Source organism: Grus americana, chromosome 20 (assembly GCF_028858705.1).
Source record: "Grus americana isolate bGruAme1 chromosome 20, bGruAme1.mat, whole genome shotgun sequence".
NCBI classification, from domain to species: domain Eukaryota; kingdom Metazoa; phylum Chordata; class Aves; order Gruiformes; family Gruidae; genus Grus; species Grus americana.
The window spans coordinates 11570455-11594272 of record NC_072871.1 but is presented as its reverse complement, the minus strand read 5'-3'; the positions used below and the strand labels follow the sequence as shown (position 1 = coordinate 11594272).

The 23818-nt window shown below is 52.0% G+C and overlaps 1 protein-coding gene across 3 annotated transcripts in view; it reads right to left on the bottom strand.

Moving 5' to 3' along the window:
• VAV2 (vav guanine nucleotide exchange factor 2) overlaps positions 1–23818 on the bottom strand; it is a 147220-nt gene that overhangs the window by 32195 nt on the left and 91207 nt on the right. For all 3 annotated transcript variants that reach the window (XM_054848699.1, XM_054848697.1, XM_054848698.1), the window contains 2 exons: positions 19844–19902; positions 5733–5801 (listed from right to left, as the gene is read on the bottom strand). In XM_054848699.1, the coding sequence (XP_054704674.1) occupies positions 5733–5801; positions 19844–19902 (128 nt within the window). The remainder of the gene's footprint in view (positions 1–5732; positions 5802–19843; positions 19903–23818) is intronic.

Here is a 23818-nt window from a genome sequence, read left to right as displayed (position 1 = left end):
ACTGTTATTAGGGTGGACGTAACCAGCTGCGGGCTGGCAGCATGTTGCCTAGCCAGGAAAGCTCATTCAAAGCAAAAAGAATAAAGCTTTTCATATTTAAGGCAATTTCAGGGAAAAACAGTGCTTTCGGCTGAGCTCTTCTTCCTCCCTGGCGATGCCCGCTCTGTGCAAACGCCCTCCCGAGCAGGCAGCAGCCACGCCAAGGAGCAGCTCCCTTACCGGAGGGACCGATGCCAGGCTGCTGCCTGGGAGCGAGGGACAAAGAGGGACATGGAAGGAGCACGCAGGGTCCCTCAGGGAGCCCTGGCACCTCCAGCGTGCAGCAGTCACCTAAGCACAGCCAAATTTTAAACAAGTCTCCCCAGATAGGATGCCCAAGTTGAGCTAGTTTTAGGAAGAACCTCACCGCTTTGAGGGAAGGCACTGGTCTCATGGTTCCCACCGCTGGGAACCAGCACTCCAAAGCTCAGCACCGGGCCAAAACAGAGAGCAAAGTCTGCATTTGGGCTTTGGGAGATGAGGAGCTCCAGCCTGGGCTGCCTGCACCAGGGGATGGGCACAGACAGCCCGCGATTCCCCGATAAACAGTCTGCAGCAGGTCCACCACGCTAAAGGAATGCTGCACGTCACGTTTGCAATGACACCGTGGACGAGGAGGGTAAGGGGGGAAGCTCTGAGGGACTCGAGGGCCACCGAAGGACCTCTTTCCCATACTCTGGGAAGTCAATGAGTTTGTACCAGCCTCAAGAATTCAAGAGGAACCCCTCAGGGCAAACCCACCACGCCAAAACCCTGTTCAAACCACGGTGCTACTGTCGCTCTGCTGATGAAAGAGCCAGAACCACCAAGAGCAGCAAAAAAAGAGAGGGCGACTCGAGAGAAGGAGCTAAAATAAGACAACCAAAAGCTGACCCCAATTTTCCAGCCCTGTGGCCGAGGTTACGAGCCAGAAGACCTCAGAGCCACCATGGGTCCAGGCTGGAAGAGCATTTGCAGGGTCCCTGAGACAGCTGCCCAGCAGCTGCGAGGCTCCAGTTCGCCCCAGTAATCCTCCACTTTCTCATTCTTACTCTGCACTCAGAGCTATAAATAGACGGTTCATCTGCCCAACCCTTCATTCGCTGTCTCCGTCAGACGAGGACAAGCAGAGTCCTGTCTTTGCAGCACATCTGGCAGGGTGAAGCTTTAGGGTGAAGGAGTGCAAGATGTGCAGTTGTTGGACTCGAGATCTTGCAGGGTTTTAATTAGCCAGATTGTACTTGGAGGGAGCCACGCGTCTGGAAATAGCAAGAGAGGCCTTTTGCCATCTATTCTACTCAGGTTTTACGTCGCCCATTCAAAGTGGAATGTTATAATCCCGAGAATGAGCCTCGCACAGTTGTAACAACTAACACGATCCTAGAGATGGCACAAGCAGGACATATAAAAATCTTTACTGGTGACAAAGAAGAAAAGACACATTTACAAGTGCCTTGTACCACAGAGCCATTTATTTAACTGGCTGGCATGCGTGGTTTTTCCAACACAGCAAAAATAATGAGAAAAGTGGCAGCTAACTTATCATCTCACCTTGGCTCCTCTATTCATTACTTTTTTTAATGCACTTGAGAAATTCTGCTGACCACATCACTATTTCGGAAGATACGAGGAGGCGACGCTGGTGACAGCAGGGAAAGAAGTGGGAGAAGCTTCGGCGAGAAGCTCTTGGCAGGAGACAGGCTGTTGGCAGAGTCTGTGCCCAAATGAGCTGCGTCGCTTGAGAAAGCGAGGCCAGGCGGGAGATGTTCTGCAGCTCCCCTTCTCCAGGACAACAGGCTTGGGAAATGCACCAGCATCCCCAATATTTCTGTTGGGGATAAATCCCCAGTGAGCCGTGGCTCGAAACCAGGCTGGGGAACGGCGACTTGTGGGACGAAGCCCCACCAGGAACATGTGCCGGCTCCAGCACAGGGTTTGGTGGGGACCTGCTTTGCTTAAAACACTTTCTTTGTCCTTTTTGCAACACTACAACTTCTTCCCTCAAAGCAATTCACTTTTGAAGAGAAAAGGAGGTAAAAGTCACACAAATTAAACGTTTCACGTCAAACCACCCACAGCACTTCTGCCTGACTCTGAATCCTTCAAAGAGCTACCAAACAACCCAAAACCCGCCCTAGGCGTAATCCGCCCGCGGCTGCCAGGCTTCGTGCCAGCGCACAGGGACGAAATGCAGAAGGTTCATGATAAAGAAGGTTGTGGTGCTGTAAAGAGGACCAGGATTAATCACTCTCATAAAGTTAATGAGACAAAGTAACTGGAGAGAGCTTAACCGGCAGCAGAAAAAGAGCAGGTTAAATGTTAAGTATAACTCCAGAAGCACCAGAATGGTTTGAGGCAGCTGAAACAGCCACCAAGAGAGATGGAAAAGCGGTTGGCGGGGAAGATGCTCGGCAGTAAGGTGGATAACTGCCGGCTGCCGTCAGCGCCCAGCAGCCGTAGCCGCGGGGGAGGCGGCAGCTCGCAGCCCTGCAGACCCATGGGAGCTCCATCAGGACGCGGGCCGCTTTGATTTTGGGGGCAGGCTCCAGAGAACGCGCCCTCGTGTTGCCGCTGCAAAGCCCTGCTCATTTCCTGGGCAAACTCCCCCAAATCGGCTGCTGCTCGAGGGTCTGGCGTTAGGGTACGCAGAAATAAATCAGCCTGGAGAGGACAAACGTCCCTTTACCGCTCCTCTGGTATCGACCAGGCACCGCTTGCGAAGTGGCCAGCCCCTGCCATCTGCCCGGGCTCTCTGCAGGCTGCCATCTGGCCCACGGCAAAGCAAACCGAGGGGCCGACGGGCTGAGGACAGGGAATTTGAGAACTTTCTAGCTCCCCTGATACCCTTTTAGTTTCCCCTCCCCTTTCCATCCCCAATTGTTCTTTTGGGTTTTTTGAATTTTGCTGTGTTTTGGTTTTGGGTTGGGTTTTTTTTGTTTTTTTTTTTTTAAATAAATAGCTGTTTCCAGGCAATTATCTGCCTTGATCTGCTGGATGGTTGACCCAGCGCTGGGGAGCTGCACGCAGCCCAGCATAATTTCTGCGATACCCCAAAGGTGAAAGCACAATGCGTTCATCAAGGCATGAACATCCTTTATACACACCAGCACCCCGCGGCCACACCGCGCTTGCACGCAGACGGCTTGTTTCTGCAGCGCATGGAAATGGCCCCCGTGGCGCTGCTATTGATCCGCTCCCAGCCCCGGCGCTGGCTTTTGTCCCCGGCTGCCACGGCTCCTCCGCGCCGGGACGGACCTCGCTGCTCGCCAGGATGAAGGTCCTCGCTCTTTAGAGCACCGTGGGGACAACGGGGACAAAGCCTGGCTCCTTCTGCTTCCCAAATCTGCACCTCCATCACAAATGTGTTTATATTTTGAATGCTTTGCAGAATAGGAATTCACCCAAAATCTCAAATGGGGGACCCCAAACCGCTCCGTTTAAGTACTTAAGGTTGAAATGAAGCATTCTGACATTGTCCAAAAAAACCTCTTGCACTAGTCCACAAAACATCTTCCTTTCAGCAGTTCAGTATTTGTCCTGAGCTTTTTATCCTTTGGGAATATCTCCCTTTGGGAAACTCCTCTCTCCAGGGGGGTGACTTGGCGGTGTCGAGCCCACCGGGGTTGTCCCCTCTCACCTGCACCCCGGCCCTGCAACAGCGCGTTTCACAGTGGTTTTACGGTCAAGGCTGTGCGTCCCTCCAAAATGATCCAAAGAGCAAAAATAACTTCTCAGGTGTGACACCCGTGCAGCTCACGTGGAAAAACCCCCCGAGATGGAGGGGTCTCTCTTGCAAAAGCGAGGATTGCTGCGCCTGCTTGCGATGGTCGGTAGCGGTTCCTTCCACGCGTTGGGTCACTTCACCGCTTGCTGTGAAAATCACTTCCTCGCCTCCGATAAAGCATCTCGGATGCACTCGGATCTTCCCAAGGCTGCTGGATCATCAGCAATATTAAATGCAAAGATGCTGGATGGAGTGAATCATTCCCAGTTCGTGAATGCTGCCCTTGTTCAGCTGTTTGGAGATCGGCAGCGGCTAAGAAAGAGCTTTCTCATGCGGCCCCGCGTTTGCCAGCGCCCAGCATCGGTGCCCAGTATGCACCATTGTGACCGGCAAATTTCCAATGAAAGTTTCCTTGTGAGGCACGGAGAGACGCTCCTTGTCACAGGGAGAAAGGGGACTATTGCTGCTGTGTCTCCAGGCAGCAGGAGCGGCAACACCCGTGCTAAGGGGCTGCTCTCCGGGGCATTGCTGGGGTTTTTACAGTTACGGGTGAATTACGTCTCCGTTTTGTAGGTTGTGTTTCCGTGCACAACCTGGCTGCACCGGGAGCACAGGTCTGGATGAAGGAATTTATGCAATATCCCCGTGCTGATTTACACGTGCCTTTCCCCAGTGATCCCAACTAACGAAGAGCATTTTGCAAAGAATGGGAAAAAAAAGGAAAGTTGAAAGTTGGAGGCAACCTGGGACAGAACAGGGTGATCAATAAGAAACAAACCTCTAAGCTGTCTGAGCACAGGACTTGGGCATCTCAGCCCCTCGCACAGAGGGACCAACCCGCAGCCGTGAGCAAAGGTCCAGGGAACGGTTTGGGCAGCTTCGACTGCCCCGAAACCTTGATTTCTAGGAGAGCGCTGCCATCCCCACCAGCACTTGTGCGCGAGTTCACACACAAACCTTTCTCCAATTAAAAGGCTGCCTATGTGTGAGAATCAGGAATTTTGAAACCCAATATTAAAGGGATTTTGAGAACTTTAGGAGAGGGGGGAAAAAATGTTATTCTTGAAAGGAACCCTTTATATGTTAAAATTTTATTAAACTGTAGCTGCTGGGAGCTAACCGCGAGCAGGGGATTCCAGGGTACTCCGTTCCCTCGACTAGTAATTTATGATTTACTTTTGTAATAACTGAAGCCATAAGGAACTCATTGGATTAAGGAGTCTTATTATTTATGTTGTGGAACAATAATATTTAACTGTATAAAGCCACATATCCACCCATACAGACTCTCCCTCCATATGAAACAGACTGCACTTCATAAGCAGAACCCTGGCCCTGCTGAAGCCGACGGGAACGCTGCCATCGAATTCCGACAGAGCCCGCCTTTCACCGTATACGTTGTAGTTCAAGGTTGCTCTTAAAATCCCATTATATCATCACTACGGGCAGCAAAACACAGACACCAGAGACCCCGATAAATATAGAAACAGAAACCCCGGCGGCATCACCCCGCATCCCAGTGACTGCCCTGGGGCTGGCTGGCGCGCTCCAAAATCACTCCGGGGGATGCAGACCCAGGTGCCAGCACCCATGCAGCCCCAAAACCGCCACGGGCGGGGGACTGCGCCCAGTGCTGATTTAGGCAATGGGTACCCCAGTCCCAGTGAGCGGCTCTGCTCCCTCAGAGGAGGAATTACATCCCGGGGATTTGCAGCTAACGACAGGATTTAGCAGGTGGAGGGGCTCCCCATGGACCTGGCCCCCCTCGTCCCCCTCATGAACTCGACCCTGTTAAAAGTCCTGTCTCCCAGGGCTCTACACGAGAAAAGATGGACAATTCTAAGAGCACAAAAACGCCTTGGCGAGACGATCAAAGCAGCTATCCCAGCTCTCCGATACCCGCTGTCAAATTGCATCCGACTTTGCTGGAACTACACTGCAACTTTTCCCTTCCCGTGTCCCCTCCCCATAAGACGGCGAGGCCACTTACTCCGCCAGCTCCTCCAAGCTCCGATACACGTCGTCATCGTTTTCCGTGGTTTCCTCCGACGGGAAAGGCCTGGGGAAGGAGCGGAATGACAGCGTTATTGGCGTACCTCACCCCTCGCGGCAGATCCCCTGCAGCCCCAGCTGAACTCAGCCCAGCCCCGAGCGTCCCGTCGAGCAGAGGGTGTTTTGGAACAAAATAGTCAGTGCAAATACATTTTTTCCTATTGAGGCACTAGCTCCCAGGAGGACATCATCTCCGCTGCTTCCCGCGGGCAGAACCGGCACGGCAGGACAAGAAACCAGGTGGTGAGGCTGGTTCACCATCTGAGCACCGAAGTGCGGAGCTGCTTCGTCTAACAGCATCTCAGAGACCCCGCGGCTGAGCCGTCGTTCCCCGCCGTGCTGGTGCCGCACAAACAACTCGGTAGAAACCTAATTCAAGTCCAGCACTGGACTTGTCGAGACAGAGGAACACCCTCTCCTCCATCCCTGATGGAGTCTTTCTACCTGCGAGCTCCTGCCCTGCACGACTGGGGCACGCCGAGCCGCTCCCCACCGGCGTCTCCCACCGCTGCAACGGAATGAAGGAGTCCTTACGAAACCTGGGTTTCCTCATCTTAACAACTTTGTGAGAGCTGAAAAAAGTTAAAACCCTGGGGATGAGGGAAAGGACACCAAAAGGGCAAAAGGAAGGGGGGAGAAAGCAGATTAAAAGAGAAAGGGAGGGAGTGGGGGGGGGAAAGCAAGAATTCCTTGGCTCATTCTGAAGTAATAACCAAATAATGTATGAAGGAGATGAAAAACACTGCTTTAATTAAACCCAACGTATTATTGCTGGCGCGGGGCCACAGTGGGCTATGGCTCTGCTGGGGCTGGATGCACCTTGCGACTACGGCTGCGTCGGGCTGGGGGTCCCCGCGGTCACAGCAAGCCTTGCTCCAGGCAGCGCGCAGGGACCACGGGCTGCGCAGGGCAGCTCGCTCCGTCCCCCGCGGGCATCGCAGCGAAGGCGGCCGGGGGTCCCCAGGCTAAGAGCCGCACGGGATGGGATGCTGATGCGGTGGGTGAGCAAAACTGGATACGCGTGAACTTTTAACTGCCCCCAAGTGTAATTTCCTCCTCTCCCCTCCCACCGTCCCTGGTTCACGATAGATTGTCTCTTCTGAAAGATTTAATACGTGGCCTGGCTGGCCCCCGAATTTGCTATTTTTGGATCCTGCCTCTAGCATTAATTTGCCTTCCCTCCTCTGCTTCACTTCACCCTTCCTTCGGTGAGCACCTTCAGACCAAGCGTTTTGAAACAACGCTCACATCCGCAGCGAGTTCAGTTAAACCCACGACCAGGTGGTGACCCCAGTCACAGAGCAGGACGATTTCATGCTCCGCCAGCTATCGGGGCTGTCGTGCCTCTGCTCGAGATGCAAACCCACGGGAACCGAGGGGCACCCAAGGGTGGCATCTCTAGCCATGCCCGCGTGCAAAGCGGCAACGCGGGAGGGAGGAGAGCGACGGGTGGGAAGCGCAGACGGGGCTGAGCCTGCTCTCAGTCTCGCTGCAAGGCAGGTGCCGTGGGGCGATCGTCCCAACACCCCAACATCTGGCACGAACAGCTGCCCACGTGTTCGCGAGACGCGGGGGGGAGCCCGTTTTGGAGAGAAGCTTCAAAGCCTAAAGGTGTGGTGAGAGAGCAGGAGGCACCCAGGATCTTTACAGAACGCGTTTCCTCTCCCCCGCTGTCCCTGGGGATTAGTGACGAATACAGAGGCCACGTGAAGCGCAGAGAAAAAAGCCACCAGCTCGTCCTGCACGTGGCTGAGCCATGGGAACAGGTCTCGGACTTCAGCCCCGACGGGCGAGGGGGTACGGCAGCCGCTGCCGCAGGGCTACGCCATCCCGCGCAGCTCCGGCAAGAACGGAGAAATCGGACTTCCACTTGTTAAACAACACTTGTTAAAATAATAATAATTAACAAATTATATTAAAATAATTTTTAAAAAATATCCACCACGAGGCACCACCTCCTTTCTTTAACATGCATCTTCTGCTCTTAATCTCTGACTATCTCCTTCTCCGGTGCTCCCCATGCCAGAAAGACAGAAGTAAAAGAGCCATAAAGAATATTAAAATCACAAGCACACATTTCCAACCATAAATCCGGGCTTGAGGTGTAATCAGTTCCTGTGATCCCCCCCGCCCCACATAAGACAAGGAGACAGCAAAAAGAGAAAAAAACCCAACCTTCTACTGAGAGTTTCACGGAGACGGCAGCTCCGTCAGCCCTCCCGGCTTCACCCTGACCGTGGGTAAAGCACCAGAGTGAAAGTCAGGGCAGGGGAGGAATTAATAACCTGTATCTCCGCAGCAGCGGCTAACGGCTAAATAAGGATGCGCAGAACGCAATTAGACGGAAAGTCACGCCGGGGAGAGGGTTACTAAACGGCCCATCTAAAATCTGGAGCTGAAAGACAGCTTTTTGGAGAAAGCCTTGGGTTTGCCCTCCCTCCCCAGCTGCCCGTGCCACAAGTGGCTCCGGAGAGGTCCCCGTGTCCCCACGTCACTGCTGCAGGAGCAGAGCTGCCATCTCCCCGTGTCCCCATGTCACTGCCGTGGGAGCAGAGAGCTGCCATCTCCCCGTGTCCCCACGTCACTGCCGTGGGAGCAGAGCTGCCATCTCCCCGCAGCTCCTCTCCCCTTCTCCAAAAGAGGGTGCCAGCCCCCAGAGTGCAGCACAAGTCACCCAGGGCTGGGACCATGCCACGGGCTTTGGGCAGCTCTCGCCCAGACAGTCCTTGTTATTCCCCAAAAGCCCTATGTGCAACAACATCGTTTAATTTAGCCCTACTAATTGGCCGCTTTTGGCTTAAATTCCCTTATATATCTATTTACATTATTTTTCTTCGCTGACCACAGGAAAAATAAATCCTCCGGCAACAAGCCGATGAGGATGAACCTCCGGCAACCAGCTATAGAAAAACATATTAAACCCTTCTCTACCTAGACGGGCAGAGGGCTCAGGGCAGCGCTGGCTGAGCTGCCCACCCCGGCCCTGTCCCATCAATTATTCCCCGTGTTGCTGGTTTTGCCGCTTCCCATCAGATCACCTTCGTGGCTCCCCGCCGCGGGCCGGGCTCGTCTCGAGACAACATTTTCCGCTTGAGCTGGCTGCAGAAAGAGATGTGATGTGGTGGGGAGAGGCCAGGGGGAGGACAGCCCTGCTCTCACTCCTGCCCCACCAGATCCACGTCAAGGCAACTCTAAGAAAAGCCAACTGGGTGAACTTTTAACCCAGTGTTTCTCACCGGGGTTTCCCTTATGCACATCCAGGTTCAGCATCTGCTTCATGCAGATTATCAGCTTGGCCCCAACCATGCGGGGAGAAGCGTCTCCATCTGGTTGGGTGATGGTGCTGCACGTTCTCCAGCCATGAGCTCCCCAAGAGCAACCACGTTGTTTGGGACCAGTTTGTATGTCATTAATTTCTTAAGAAAGAGCAGAAACATTGGAAGTCAAAGCATCTAAAAGCTACTGATTCCCTGGGAAATTCATACAGGGTATTAAATGCTATAGCTGGGAATGACTAACGGTGATGAGTAAATTAATACGAGTCCGCAGAAACCCCACAGGTTTGCAGAGATCCCAGTCCATTTAAATTCATTTGAAAATGTCGTCTTATTTAATATCGTTAGTTGAGCACCAGACTTTGTTTTTCACTCCGCCGTCACGAAAAACCACGTGCTGAGCCATTTATCCTCCCAGCCCACGCCGGGGCTGCACCAAGCCCGATCCCACTCAGGTGATGAGCAAAAGCCCCAGCAACATCAAACACCACTGGGACGGGCTCCTAGAGACAATAAACCTCCCAGAGTAGACTTCTTCACACACAAACCCCACAGCACTCAACAGCATCGCTTCCAGAGATCAAAGAAGAGAACGAAAGTAGGGCCGATCTGATGTGCTTGTTTTAGAGCCTAAAGGAGAAGGAAAGACCAAGTAATTTGTTACGGAGTTTAGAGCGAACTCCTCCTCTTGAGGACAAGACTTAGAGCAGACGATCACCCTCGACAGGCGACACAAAGCACCCCCTCGATCTCACAAAACGTTTAGGCTACTGTCTGGGTTGGAGAGCTTGCACGCGCACAGCCCTGCAAACGCGAGGAGCGGCAGGAGCAATCCACAGCCAGAGTACGTCACACAAGGGGACGATCACTTAATATCTCATGAGGCACCTAATGCCAACCCCCTCCCTTGCTCTCAGCGGTCACTCGGGGTGCTCCGCGATCCATCCCATGCCGTACCCTCCCCAGCCGCCCCCGCGCACTCCCCTGCAGTAATTCTCTCTGCGGGGAGAAGGTGCAGCCCGATGCGCTGCCTGGCTGCTCTCTCCTCTGAATTATTTAATGGGAAGAGCCAGGTAGGCTGCAATTCTAACAGCAATAAGCGGGAAGATTTATTTATTTATGAACATATTTCAGCATCTTGGTGCCTCGTCCGAGCAACTGAAGCCAGCTGATCGCCTCTGCGGTACCGTCGCAGAGAATCCAGAAGGTCAGGGATGGGTCAGTTTTACTGGGATAACTTTGTACAGTAGCACCTTAGCCTCAAATCCAGGTGTGACAGAGCAGGGAGGATCCGACGCGATTTATTTTCTATTTTCCCTATGTGTCTCCATTCTGATTTCCTGGGACCAAAGGCCAGCCCTGGGAACAGAAAGCCCAGTGAGAAGCAGGCGTGGTGGAAACGTCCCACTCACTGCCCTCCGTCCCGAGGAGCTGTTCCCATCCAAGGCCGCTCTCGGTGGAGACTGTGTCGGGCAAGGAGATTTTCACGACTTGTGCAAACACCCACAGGAGATTACAGGAGGTGGCTCATCCCTTGCCGGGAGCAGGACTCCAGCCTCCCAACGCCAGCACGCCAATCTCCCCTCATTTTCCCAAGTCCAGCGATCACACGTGAGCATTTTAAAAAGCAGGCGGAGTACGCGACACCCCTGAAACGTGAGCTGCTCCCATCTGCTGCCCCTTCTGCAAGGGATTTCTTCATAAACGGAAAGGACCAGAGCCCCAGGCTGGCGCAAAGGAGCTTGTACAGCTCTGCTGGGCTGGACGGGGCTGCGCCGAGCCTGCCTGGCTCAGGACCTGGCAGGAAGACGTTTCCACAGCACGGTGTCTACAGACCATAATTACACCTTGCAGTAACTCACAAAATCCATGGCTGGGCGTACAGACGCTCCGACAGCCCTGCTTTGACGAAAGCATCGTGGCAATACAAAGAAAATCCACGAGAGTCTGCGATTTCACCAGGAGTTTGGACTTCAGGCTGTGCTTTCCGTGCGAGTTCGGGTGGGGGGTTAGCAGCCGGCTTCGGCTCCCGTGCTCCCAGACGGGTCCGTCCGTCCCGCTGCTGAGGTTTAATGCCGCTTCAATCCCAAAACGTATTTCTCCAGGGGAAGCGCTCAGACCTCAGTTGTTCGTAGCATGTCATTTCGATAGCTCCAACCTTCCCCTCTTTTTTTAACTCCTCCTTTTCTCCAGAATGTGAAGCCACTCCCCGAGCATGGGATCACCCCATCCCCATCAGTTCTGGCACCCCGGAGCTGTGACGAGTCGGCTGGGCATGCCGTCGTTCATGTGCCTTCATGAGCACAGCACTCCCGGAGCCATCCAGAGCAAACCGTGTGCTTTTCCGAGACGTTCACGCGCAATTGAAAATGCATTCATCATCAGCTTCAGTGGGGTTAGGCAGATTAAAGCAGCATTTCATTTACTGATGTACCAAGAGGTGGCTGTGAGCTGACCAGGGACGAGCACAGAGGTGACCTGGAGCTGCTTCTCCAGCCCCGCTCTTGACCCGGGCAGCACCTTCCCATCTGTGAAATGGGAACAGCGTCAGGGAATGATTTTGGTAAAGTGCTGTGAGATGGATGAAAACCACGCTACGAATGCCCAAGAGCCATTTTTATAAAGCAGAATGGAATCAATTCTCTCCCTGCAGAACAAGACACATCAGAGCATACCAAAAGCTGCTGAATTTAATTAAAATCATACTATTGTGTTACATTACTCATCTCTGGAAAGAAGCACCTCATGCTGTGCCAAATTTTAGACACGTCCTCTGAAAAATTATGATTTGCTTTTATTTGTGGTCTGGAACTTGCAAAAATTCTCACAAGATTAATTCTGATAGAAATTCAGTGGGGAAAGAGCAAACTACATCATCAGATAACACAAAGATGATGATCTTGCAAGAGAGAACTTAGAGCATTTAGCACAGCGCGCTGCACAGTGCCCAAGGGTTAGCTGCATGCCCTGCTTTATCTTTAGCTCAAATCTGAATCAAGTATTTCTGGAGACTATGAGACAAGAAAATAACAGCTCATATAATTTTATGTTTCAACACATTATCGCACTTTTAAAAATTTCTCATGTACCAATGCTTCGCTGAAGAAAGCGGTATGATTTTCTCCTCGCTTCAGCTCCATGTTGATCATAACAGATGGATAAAATCAAAAGGGGAATCCAGAAACCTCTTTCTCAAAAAGAAAGGAAAAAAAGAATTAACTCTGGGGTAACAGCGCAACCGATTACTAGGAAACGATTTGGCCCAGGTCTCTGACTCGGAAGAAAACTGGATTTGAAAATGCCGTGCCTGAAAATCAATGGCAGGCACAGCGAGCAGGGACATCCACAGCCCTCCTTCCCGGCGGGACTGAAACCGCGGCAGCGCCCTGCCGAGCCCAGCACCGGGGCAGGGGCTTTGCTCCCACCATGGAGGGAGAGAGCCAGAGCCGGAGCCCTCGCCCCAGCCAGCGACACCAACCCAAACTGGGGGCACGCTCAGATAACCTGGGGACCGTAAACCCAAATCACAGCCAGGACGTGCAGAGCTGGGACGCACCCCACGGTGTTTCACAACATCCCCACGAGGCTCTGCGACCGCCCAACGCTGGAAAACACCGTTAAAACAAAAACCTTGAAACTTCCCCGGTTTTAACTTGCAGCAAAGCAGCACGAGGAAATCTTTTAGTCGTCCGAGCAGCAGTTTCTCCGCTGTACCTGAGCAGCTGTAGCCCTGTGAAACACACGCCAATAAAACCAAGTATCTCCCTAAATATATATATTTCTGCCTGCTTCCAGACCAGCACCAGCGCTGCGGGCTGTTTGCACGAAAGCACCACCAGCACGTCCCAGCCAAGTGGGGTTCTACCGGGCAACGTAAACCAGATCTCAGGAGACGTCCTGGGCTGAGCCTGGGCGAGGTGGCGCGAGGGCGGCCAGCGATACGAGAGGGAGCCCCCAGAGAAGCACAACGCGGGCAAAGTCGACGAGCGATGGCAAGGCAGGCGCACCCCAAAAGCCAGCAAACCCCACGTGAATACGAAGCAGAGCCGAGGACGTCAGGACCGTATCTTCGTTATGCAAAGCTGCTGGTGGGGAGGGGGCGAGAGAAACTGCCTTTGCTTTTATTAGCAGATGCTTACGGGGTGACCTCAGCATCTCCCAAGCCTACAAAGCAGCCGCGCAGGAAAACGTCAGTGATATTTTTCAGACTCTCTTAGGAGCAAGTCTGTGAGGATACACACTTGCCAAAATAAATGTGTTAAAAACGTTTTTAGCTGGAAAGGAACTGCTTTTAGCCACGGATCCTGCTTATTGACAAAGGAGGAAGCCTTACGGTCCCTCCTAAAGAAGGTTTGTCCGTGTCACAGGAAACCATCTCCACTTGCCCCCCCACCGCTTGCGAGGTCTGCGGGTGAACCTCTGCAGATTTGTGCTGGTCAGTCCCAGGACCGGTCCCCGTCCCAGACTCCCTGGAGCACAGGAGAGCGCTGCACGACAACCGTACGCGATTCCGGACACAGATTCCTTCCACAGCTTTCTCCATCCATTTTACAGCAGCACTTAAAGCGTGTACAATGGATACACAACGGCAGTAAAGAAAAATAACGGGCAGAGTGCAATTACAGAGAGCACATTGGCAATGAATAAAACAGTCCTTGTAAAACCAGCCAGACAGGAGAAGCGGTCCCATAACTACCTCCTCACCAGAAGACACCTGAGGACTTAATCATTAGCAACTTTAATTGGTTGCCATTTTCACACATGGCTGGATCTGCCTCCTGTGTTGAGCTACCATCCCGGGGGAGGGAGGACCAGAGACCAACTCCGATCAGCACGAAGCCTCCCTCCATCATGCCGGAGAATCTTTGCAAATCCTATGACAGATTTCCCCTTATCTCCCTTCTCTCCTCCAGAACAGCGAGGGGAACGTCTCCTGGATCAGCTACCCTAGGGCTCGTGCCATCCCATCACCCGCAACAAGTGGGTTTTGCTGGCAGGATGACAAAGTCTCCTCCACGAGGTCACCCCACTGCAAACCTCAGGGTACCTCCACACCGTAGTGGGGCTCAGTCAGATAGGGAAATGGATTAAAGTCATGACACCTGGACAACACCCCAGGTTTAATTCTGAACTGGTAGATGAAGCGCGGAGGAGTTTCCAGATCAAACGCAGCGGACCAGCGAATGACGTGCACTGGGAGCAGACGCGCACATTTCGCAGGGCAGCAGCTCGAGGTTGCCTGTGCAGGTCCAGCTCCGTTTGCCCCCTCTGCCCCATGTCCTGCAGGCAGGCAGGGCACTGCTGCGCTGAGGAATGCGCAATATTACAACCCCATGAACGGACGGGGATGCTTGTGACTCTCCCTTCCCATCCCTCCTCCCTCTCACCCCCACACACATCCTGATATTATTGGCAAGCCGTTAAGTACGGAAACTCCAGGGATGATAACGCTGCAAACCTCTTTTTGAGCACGTCGGTCTGCTTTAATACTTTACCTGGGCAAAACCGAGCAATGCTGAACCTCGTCAGCAAGGCACGGGGTGTGCGGGCAAAGCAGGAACATCTCGGGGTTAAATCCTCACTGATGGGAGGATGCTGGCCCAGGTCATTTAGTTGCCTTGAGCGTGGCTGGAGGTGGCTCCAACCTGGGCTAATCCCAACGTTGAGCTTCTCTCCTCCCATCTCACTATCTGCATTGCAGAGATGGGCAAAATGGAGAGGGGATGGCCTTGGCGCTGGTCTGCGCTCAACCCAGCCCTGACACCCACTGGCACTGGCTCTGCAGGGGGTGGAGGGCACCCAGGGGCTCAGACGAGCATCAGGGCCGGCCCCAGCCCATCCCCTGCGGAGCCAGGAGGGTTTTTACAGCAAATCCCAGCTCCTAACGTACGGGACTTTCAGGGGACCCCCCAGCATCCCCCCTCGCCAAGAGCAAACCCGCCCCGCAGCCAGAACAGCAGTTCCCAGCCACGGGCTCGCCCTCCGCTGCCAGCAAATCTGCTCTGTCGCCTCAGGGCACGCGACGTGCAGAGGCTCAGCACCAGGAGAATCAGCATTCTGGCCTGTATTTATTGACTTGTTTAAATGCAAGGTGAACCTCAGCCCAGGGCGATGGACTGGCCTCGCTGGGTTTGCCTGGAGGTAAAACTAACGTCACTTATTCTTCCAAGGAGCTCTGGCCGGCCACTGACCCGAGGGGGTCCCGCCTCGGCCCCCAGGATGGGGAAAACCACGACCATTCCCTTCTCCTTCCCTCCGCCCCCGGCCAAAGCATCGCCACCGCTCCCGCAGGAGAAAACCAACCTCCTCTTGACCAACGGGATTCACCCCTCATCCCCATTTGCAAATGTTTTAAAATCTGTTTTATTAACTGCAGTGCCTTCTGAAGCAAGTCACTGAGAGGTTCAGTTCATATCTAAAGGATTTACTTAGATTAAGGGCCTCAGTGAAAGGCCTTTGAACATGCTAACTCCTTCCCGTTTTCAGATGGTTTCACTGTGCGCACATTAAAAATGCATGCGGGCAGCATGAGCCAATATTCCTTAACCTCCTGCTTCGCTTGCAAAACTCTGCTTCCAGGAAAAACACGTATCTCGGGGAGATGAAAAAACACGTGCCCCCTCCGCTCACAGCTCACATTCAGCCCGTGGAGCTTGCTCACGCGAGGTGGACAACTCCGGAGCCCAGAGGACACCAGGATCTGCCACGGGCCCCAGGGAATAACCCGGGCTGCAGCAGGAAAGTCTTAAGCAAAAAAAAAAAAAAAAAAAAGGAAAAAAAAGGAAAAAAAAAGGAAAAAAAAAGGAAAAAAAAGGAAAAAAAAGGAAAAAAAAGGAAAAAAAAGGAAAAAAAAGGAAAAAAAAATTAAAAAAAATGAAAAAAAAGTAAAAAAAATTAAAAAAAAGTAAAAAAAGGAAAAAAAAGGAAAAAAAAGTAAAAAAAGTAAAAAAGGAAAAAAAAGGAAAAAAAAGGAAAAAAAGGAAAAAAAGGAAAAAAGGAAAAAAAGGAAAAAAAGGAAAAAAAGGAAAAAAGGGAAAAAAGGGAAAAAAAGGAAAAAAAGGAAAAAAGAAAAAAGGAAAAAAGAAAAAAAAGGAAAAAAAAGGAAAAAAAGGAAAAAAAGGAAAAAAAGGAAAAAAGGAAAAAAAGGAAAAAAAGGAAAAAAGGAAAAAAAGGAAAAAAAGGAAAAAAGGAAAAAAGGAAAAAAGCAAAAACGGAAAAAAGTAAAAAAGGAAAAAAGGAAAAAAAAGGAAAAAAAGGAAAAAAAGGAAAAAAAAGGAAAAAAAAGGAAAAAAAGGAAAAAAAAGGAAAAAAAGGAAAAAAAAGGAAAAAAAGGAAAAAAGGAAAAAAGGAAAAAAAGGAAAAAGAAAAAAAGGAAAAAAAGGAAAAAAGGAAAAAAAAGAAAAAAGGAATAAAAAAAGAAAAAGAAAAAAAAGCTGGCTTACTGGGACCTGCACCAAGAAGTCCTGTTGTCCTCCAGAGAGCTAAGAGTTTGCTCGAGAAAACTCGCAAAGGGAATGACAGCTCGTGCTGCAGAGCAGAGGAGAACCGTCGCACTCTATCCCTGCACAGCCACGCGGCTTCTGGCTGCTGCAGCACCCTCGCGCCTGACTCGGGAGCGTTTAGCGCAGCCGGCGCGAGGAATGGGGCGATGGAGCCAACGGGCCCCCGGTCAGGTCTGCAGCGGAAACTCCCGGCGTCCTGGCTGTAAAATAAAGGCTCCTTGTTCAGAGACGGCCACGGATGGGCAAGGACACGGTGGTAACTTCTCACCGTGACTGCGGCCGGTCCTCCAGACGGATGGAGGAGAGGATAAGAAACAATAACAATTAAAAAAATATCTCCTCTCCTTAGCTGATGGGCAATGCTACACAATGAGGATCTTTTCTTTGTCCTCAAATACAGGCCTGTAAAACGCCACGCAGATGAAAACGCCAGGAAAAGGGTATTATCGCATCAGCGCGGAGCCCGCGCTCCCCAACGAGATCACGAGGCAGCGCTGCCCGAGGCTGCCTGCGCCCACGCGAGCGCGCAGGTCTGGTCTCCAGCCAGGCAGGTGAACAAAGGCATTTCTCACCTCCCCGCTTCTGAGAGGGGAAAATCAGACGTACGAAACTAAGGGATTTGCCCAGAGCCACGTACGGCACCTGGGGCAGAGCAGAGATCCAAACGTAGTTTCGTGCACCCGCTTTCCCTTCAGCGCATCTCTTTATCCGCAAAAGCATCTTCCCTCTGAACCCCTTGAATTAAAGGGAGAAAATCTGCCTTTTTCTAGGAGGCACCAAGAAGCCTCTTATCATCGAGGGGGTTGTTATGCATGGGGCACCACCCCAAAAACAACCCAGTGCGGTGGTGGCGGCCCTTGCAACTACACGCTGCCTTAATTAGCGGGGAAACATCGTCCGTGCTGTTTGTGCAAACAGCCTCGTGCAAGAAGGAAACCTATTTTTGCAACCGTCGCCTGCTAGGAGGTAAGTCAGCAACACACCGTGCTGGAGGGTGACGCTGCTTTCTGCAGGACTTCTGAGACCTGCAACTGGGGCTGGAGCAGAGCAGGAGGAAAGACGCGGCACGGGCTGTAGGTTCAGCTGCAATAGATTAAGCCCAGCCTTAGCAGTGCGCTGCAAACAAAACATCGTGTTCAAGAGCATTCTTTGCCATGCTTTGCTGCTTGTAGCTTGTTCCTTGGAAGAAGCACTCTGTCATCTCAGCATAGCTGTCCTGATAGCTATCTGATTTACTCTGTGAAACAGGGTTTCTCTGGCAAGGTTCATGTATCCAGAAATTATTAGACAGAAAGACTTTTTTTTTTTTTTTCTTTCACTGAATAGCATACAAGATTGATTTTTATTTTTCTACCCTACATGCCATGAAACTTATTTAAGGACAAGTAATAGGCTTGGGGATTTATTTCATTCTTAATTTGTGTGATCCTGAAATCTTAGACCCCAAAATAGGGGTTGGAGCAGAGCCACATTCATGCTATGGGGCTAAAGACCGTACAATCCATACATCATCCAAATTGCACTGTATTTACCATGTTTTTAAGCACCGTGCCCAAGCCAATAAGACTTTTCCCATTTATTTCAATGGCAGCATCTTTACTGGGGGAGGGGAGGATAGGGACCACAATCATCGGTGGGGACCCAGGGAGCCGGGGGGCAGCGGTGGCCGATGTGGCCAGTCCGTTCGGGGAGCCAGAGCTGCTGGTTCCCACAGATTAAATTAATTCATCTGAGATTAGTTTCTGTCATTGAGGCTTTTGTGATGGTGTAGCAAGAAATCATCTAATTAAAAGGAAAAAACCAGGCAGCAATGGACAAAGCGAGGGCTCTCTGCAGGGGACAGCGATGATGGGGAGGGATGCCCCAGGGGGGTATTTTCCAGCTAACATTTTTTGCAGAGCTGGCAATGGGGAGGAGGAACAGGGTTAATGCGCAGGAAAACAGACTCAGAAGCAAAGACCCGCTAAGCTCTGTGCTATTCTTGTGTAATTATGGTGCCAAAGGCTTCCAAGATAAGGGATTTCAGTGGGAACAATGAGAAAAAGCTGCATATCCACCAGAACAGCAAAGCCTCCCTGCTCCTGGCTCCCAGCTATCACCCAACCCGCCCATCCCTGGCAGCAGGAGACCTCAACAGAACCAAGAGTGCTTCAGCCAAAGCCTTCCCCGTGGACAGCCAGCTCGCGCATCCTCTGAACCGACACCAGGACCTCCCTGCCGAGGGACCGGCTTTGCCAGGGGTGGCACATCGCGACCTCCCCCCCGCGATGCCACCAGACCTAAATCCAGCCCTCGCGAAAGCACTGCAGCTTGTGCACGTGGGTGCCCCCACTGCTGCCTGCCTCCCCACGCCTTGGCTGCTCTCCTCCCTTAAAATAATAACCACCGCCGGCTTCTCCAGCTATCCTATATATATATAAAAAATAAGTTCAAACGGTGGAAATGGTGGCGTGGGGTGGTGGGCACAGGCAGCAGGGCTAGAAGTAAAGCAGGGGTCCCCTCCAGCCCGCGTCCCCGCGCCCTGGCTGTGGCCGAGGCTGGCCCCGGCGTGCAGCCGCACACCAATGCCGTGCTACGCCCTGACCAGAAGAGCAGCAAGACACGTTCTGCGGAGAAAAGCAAATGTCTTCTGCAGCTGGGGAAAAAAACGCAGCCCAAAAAATCCCCCCCCAAACAGAGGAAAGGTACTTTAGGCTGAGAACTCTTCCCAGTTAGATCTGCGCTCCTAATGAGAAGGTGTTGCCAGATTAATAATAAAATGCACACTAACAAGAAAACCAATTGCAAACCAATTTTGCAGGGAATTGAACAAAGACCAAGATAACAGCTCTGCTTAATGGGGCTGTCCGCTGTTTTTAATTCCTTCTCCATTGCCCCTTCCACGAGCAGAGGAGCAGCCGTGCCGGCAGCAGGGCAGCCCACCCTGGGTGCCAGGGCCAGGTAACTTATTAACCCGACCGGCAAGAGGGGACCCGAGCAAAACCTCCGGCAAAGAGACACTAAACCCCACCCTGCTACCCTCCCCAGCTGGCACACTGCACACAACTCATTACATTTGCACTTATTTTATTTTCAAACTATTCCTGAGCAGCCGGTGAGGTGCTTTTACAAGTACCCTGCCTACATCCCAAAGGCATCCTTCACGTCTGTTTAACCCTAATATATCCCAACCACACTAATGCTTCTGAAGAGTCTGAGGTGATTAAATACCAGGAATACGGACAGGGAAAGAGAGAAACATTATTTAAAGCATCGTATTGAAAGGATCTTACCTAATTCCTTTGGTTTGAGCAATACTGTGGAAGGAGAGTCTGGATACTGCAGAGATCACCTGCGAACAAGAGGAAAAGATGCTGGTGTGCTTACTGACCACAGAGGAAGGTTTGGTGGGAACTTGAGGACCCTCAGCCCCGTATTTGGACCCGGACACCCACTGACATGGAAGTGCTCCAGTCCCCCCGTCAGTGTCACAGTACATCACCACCAGGGCTTGGAGGACACCATCAGCGCAAACACAGCTCTTGGGTTTACCACGGAGCATGAGAGACATTTAACCCTCAGCTACAAAGATACCCATTCAACAGCGTCATCCGAGGAAACTCCATCCCGCCACTCAAACGATACATCCAGACCTGCTCCAACAGATTTTATAAACACTGGGAAGCATTGAAAAAAACCCCCTCTTACTTGTATTTTATTACAAAAGGTTTATAACTCCTTTCGTCTCTACCCACACAGAATGATCTTATTGAGGCAAACTTGCCAAGACTGAATGGTTTTGACTTCTTGCATTTCAATAAAGATGCATCATCAGTTTGTCAGAGGTGAGTGCAGACCCTCGCCCTTTTCTAGCAGAAAACAGCCAGAAGTGATTCAACAACGAAATATTTTCATCAGCATCGCAATCAGGAACAGTAAAGCCACCAGCTTTTTCTGAAAATTCCCAGTTTTGATCTAAGTTTTAATTGCTATGCAGAGTTTTCAATTACAACAAACAAAGAATGGTTTTAGTCCCTTATAGATATAAAACATGTTTTCCTCTTGCTCATATTCATCATTTCAAAGCTAGATTGAAAAAACAAACCTATTATTTTTGGACTGGTTTCCTGTCCGCTGGGATGAATAGAGATGCCTGCATCCAGGCACAGATAAAGGGCTTCTTGAGCCGTCCCTGCTGTCCAGGGCCCCCGGCCCCCGGCCCCCCTCCAGGCACACGGCCCCGAACGCCGCGGGGGCTGCTGCTGCCCGGAGCTGCCCTGCGCCCAAACCCAGCCGCGAGGCACCCGTGAGCGCTGCTTTCTTTAGGGACGGCGTGCCCCCCCGCTGAGGGATGCTCCCCTGGCTCGCTAAGCCACTTCGGCTCAGTCACCCGGGGGGGCACGTGCCCTAAGTGAGCGCCTGGCTTCTCTCCTGGGACGGCGTTGGTACTCGAAGCCTCTCCCCCTCCCACAGCATTGTCCCAGACCGTCACAGCTGCGTTGAGGATCCCGACGCAAATCCTTCCCTCTGCCAGAGGCACGCAAGCACCGAGCTCGTTTCAGGGGGACGCACGCACGCAGCTCCCCAGGACCGCCCTACAGCCTGAGCTCCTCCTGCTGCGGCAGATCCCAGGAATCCTGCTCCAAACTCTGTCTTCTCCACGCTTTTGTGACCTTCATCCCTCTAATTGCTCCAGGACTGTCTGCTTTTACCCTTGCCGTGAATTTCAGCCCAGCCGTTGGCCGCCGGCGCCCCACGCGTGGACCCGAAGCCACGGTGGCAACGAAGGAGCTGCCGGAGTTTGACTTTCACACGGAGAACAGAGATGCTGAATTACTCAGCAAGGCCAATGAGACTCTGTGAACGTCCAAACCTGGCCAAGGTTCTCCCTGGTATAAAAGGTCAGTAACGGGAGTTCAATGCAGAAAGGAGCTCCAGAGCAAGAGGGACTTTTCCTCGCACCTCGGACGCCTTCGTTGCCCCCGCGCAACGCTTCTAGCACGAGAGCGCCTTGCCAAAGCATCTTTCCATGGCTTTTTTTTAAGCTGTTGCCCTGACAGTTCCCTGTAAGCAGAGGACACGGATAAGGAATTTTGTTTTTAATTACAGAAAGCATTGCTTTTGCTACTGCTGTCACGAGCGTATTTTGGCCCATCTCTTACTCTCGAGAGCCCATCTGGATAGCTACCAGACCACCACCCCTGGCATGCCCGGGTTTACAGGGATGCCCTGGAGCCACTAATTACTGACCATAATTACTGTGCAACTAGAGGAGAAACTGTAAACTTCCTCAAGCAGAAATTTAGCGCCACAAATGTAAAAGCAGTAAAGTTCCTCATTTTACCGTAATCTAACAAAAAACCAGCATGGGGAAAGGTCGGTCGCTTCTGGAAAAGGTGCTTCAGCCACGTGCTCTCCTGCCAGCGAGCTGCAAGCGAGGTGAGATTCCCACCGCCATTTCGGGGAGGTGCTCACAGCAAGCCTGGCCCTCCCAGCGCCTCTCCCACCCCTCCCGCTGGCCGGTCTTCTCCTCTCCTCTGGCTTTGAGGAGCGTCAAGCAAAGACATGGCTTTTGGCGATGTCACACTTCGAAGAGCCAACCTGCTCCGGAGAAAGCGAACGGGGCTGAGCGCCCTTGGAAGGAGAAGGCAGCCCTGCCTGCGAGCTCCAGGCGAACCGTGTCCCTCCCAGAGCGTTTCGATCTGCGTTTTTAAATAAGGGTGGCTTTGCCTTGAGAAATGACATGAGCGGCAACAGGAGAAAGCAGGTCAAAACATAACCGGGTGTCAAAGAAACCAGGTCTTACTCCTAAAATTGTCCGCAACTTAGAAGATCGCTCTGGGCATGTTATTAAATCTCTCTGTGCCGCAGTCTCCCGCCTGTAAAATTCTCCCCAGTTTGGGAGAGGAGATGGGACTGAGGTCGTTAGTGTCCACAAAAGGCTCCGGGGCTCACCGAGGCAGAGCTGCGGCACCGAGCATCGCTGCCGGCGAGCGGTACCTGCAGACGTCGAGTCCAAACGGGGTGGGAGGCTGCAGAGGCAGCTGGCAGCCCCCAGCCCCGCTCCACCGGGCTTAAAATAGTCCAAGGGAAGTCCTAGAGTGATTGAATGAGTCTCTTCTGCAGTCTATTATTAGACTTCTAAAGTACAAAAATCAGTTTATGAATCAGACAGTTATACAGCAGGGTTTGACTTCCAGGGAAATTTTAAGAGAAAAGCGCACTGTTCTCTACGCCAACAATTTTTGCTTTGTTCTTTTATGAAAAGCCCCAAGCGCTGAACATCCTGGCACATCAAAGCCCGGGACCTGGTTCCAGCCAGCACGCACAGACACGCTTACCTACGCTTAGGCTCCCAAATCGACGCTCAGGTACGTAAGCAAAGTGACCCACTTTGAGGGATCAGCTACAAAGAACCTCCCCAAAGCTTGGCATCTCCAAAAACGAGACTGAGCAGTAACTGTCCCAATCTCCAGGAGTATTTTTCCAGCAACAGCTCCCGCTAAGGCAGTAGCCGAGAGCAAGAAAAGCCAAGTGCAACCCCAGCTCCTCTTCGAGCTCCCGTGCTCCAGCCTGCCAGCCCCGACAGGCAAGTGCTGAAGCATGCGTTTAAGGATAAGTAATCCTCTCAATTTCAACAGGATTAAACAACATTCTTAAAAGTAAGTCAATCCTTAAGTGTTTGCTAAACTGTGCCTCATTTTCTCTGTACAGCAGCTTCGTATTTGCAGAGAAACCCAGTAATATTTCCTGCCGCTCCCGGCTATCGCTTTCTGCTGTCGGGCACCCACGCAGCAGTTGGCACGAGGGGTCCCTGATCTCGGCTGAGGCTTTTCGTTGCTTCTGCAATACAAGGACATATTAATACAGCTAATACAGATATGACGCTAAGTGGAATTATACTTCACTGGTTATTTATACCACTCCCCTTTCTTTTATGGCAGCCTGGAAATGCAGATGCTCCGCTTCCCAAGGCAGATGGTATAACCAGAAAAGATTTCTTGCCGTGGGGCAAGTTCCCTTCAGATTTACATTAATTATTTCATAAGCTCAGACCTTTGGGTTTCCCTCTCTTAAAACTAACCCACTGCTCGAAACCGGGAATCCAGAAGAACCGAGGCTGCTGCCTCCTGGAAGTGCTCCTGGGGCAAACCAGGAGCCACGAGCAACATCTTCCAACCGTGCCGGTCCCTCAACGGCACTCGGAAAGGCGACAACGACCAAACGGCATCACGCCCGAGTGCCGTGTCACCGCCCCAGCTGGGGCA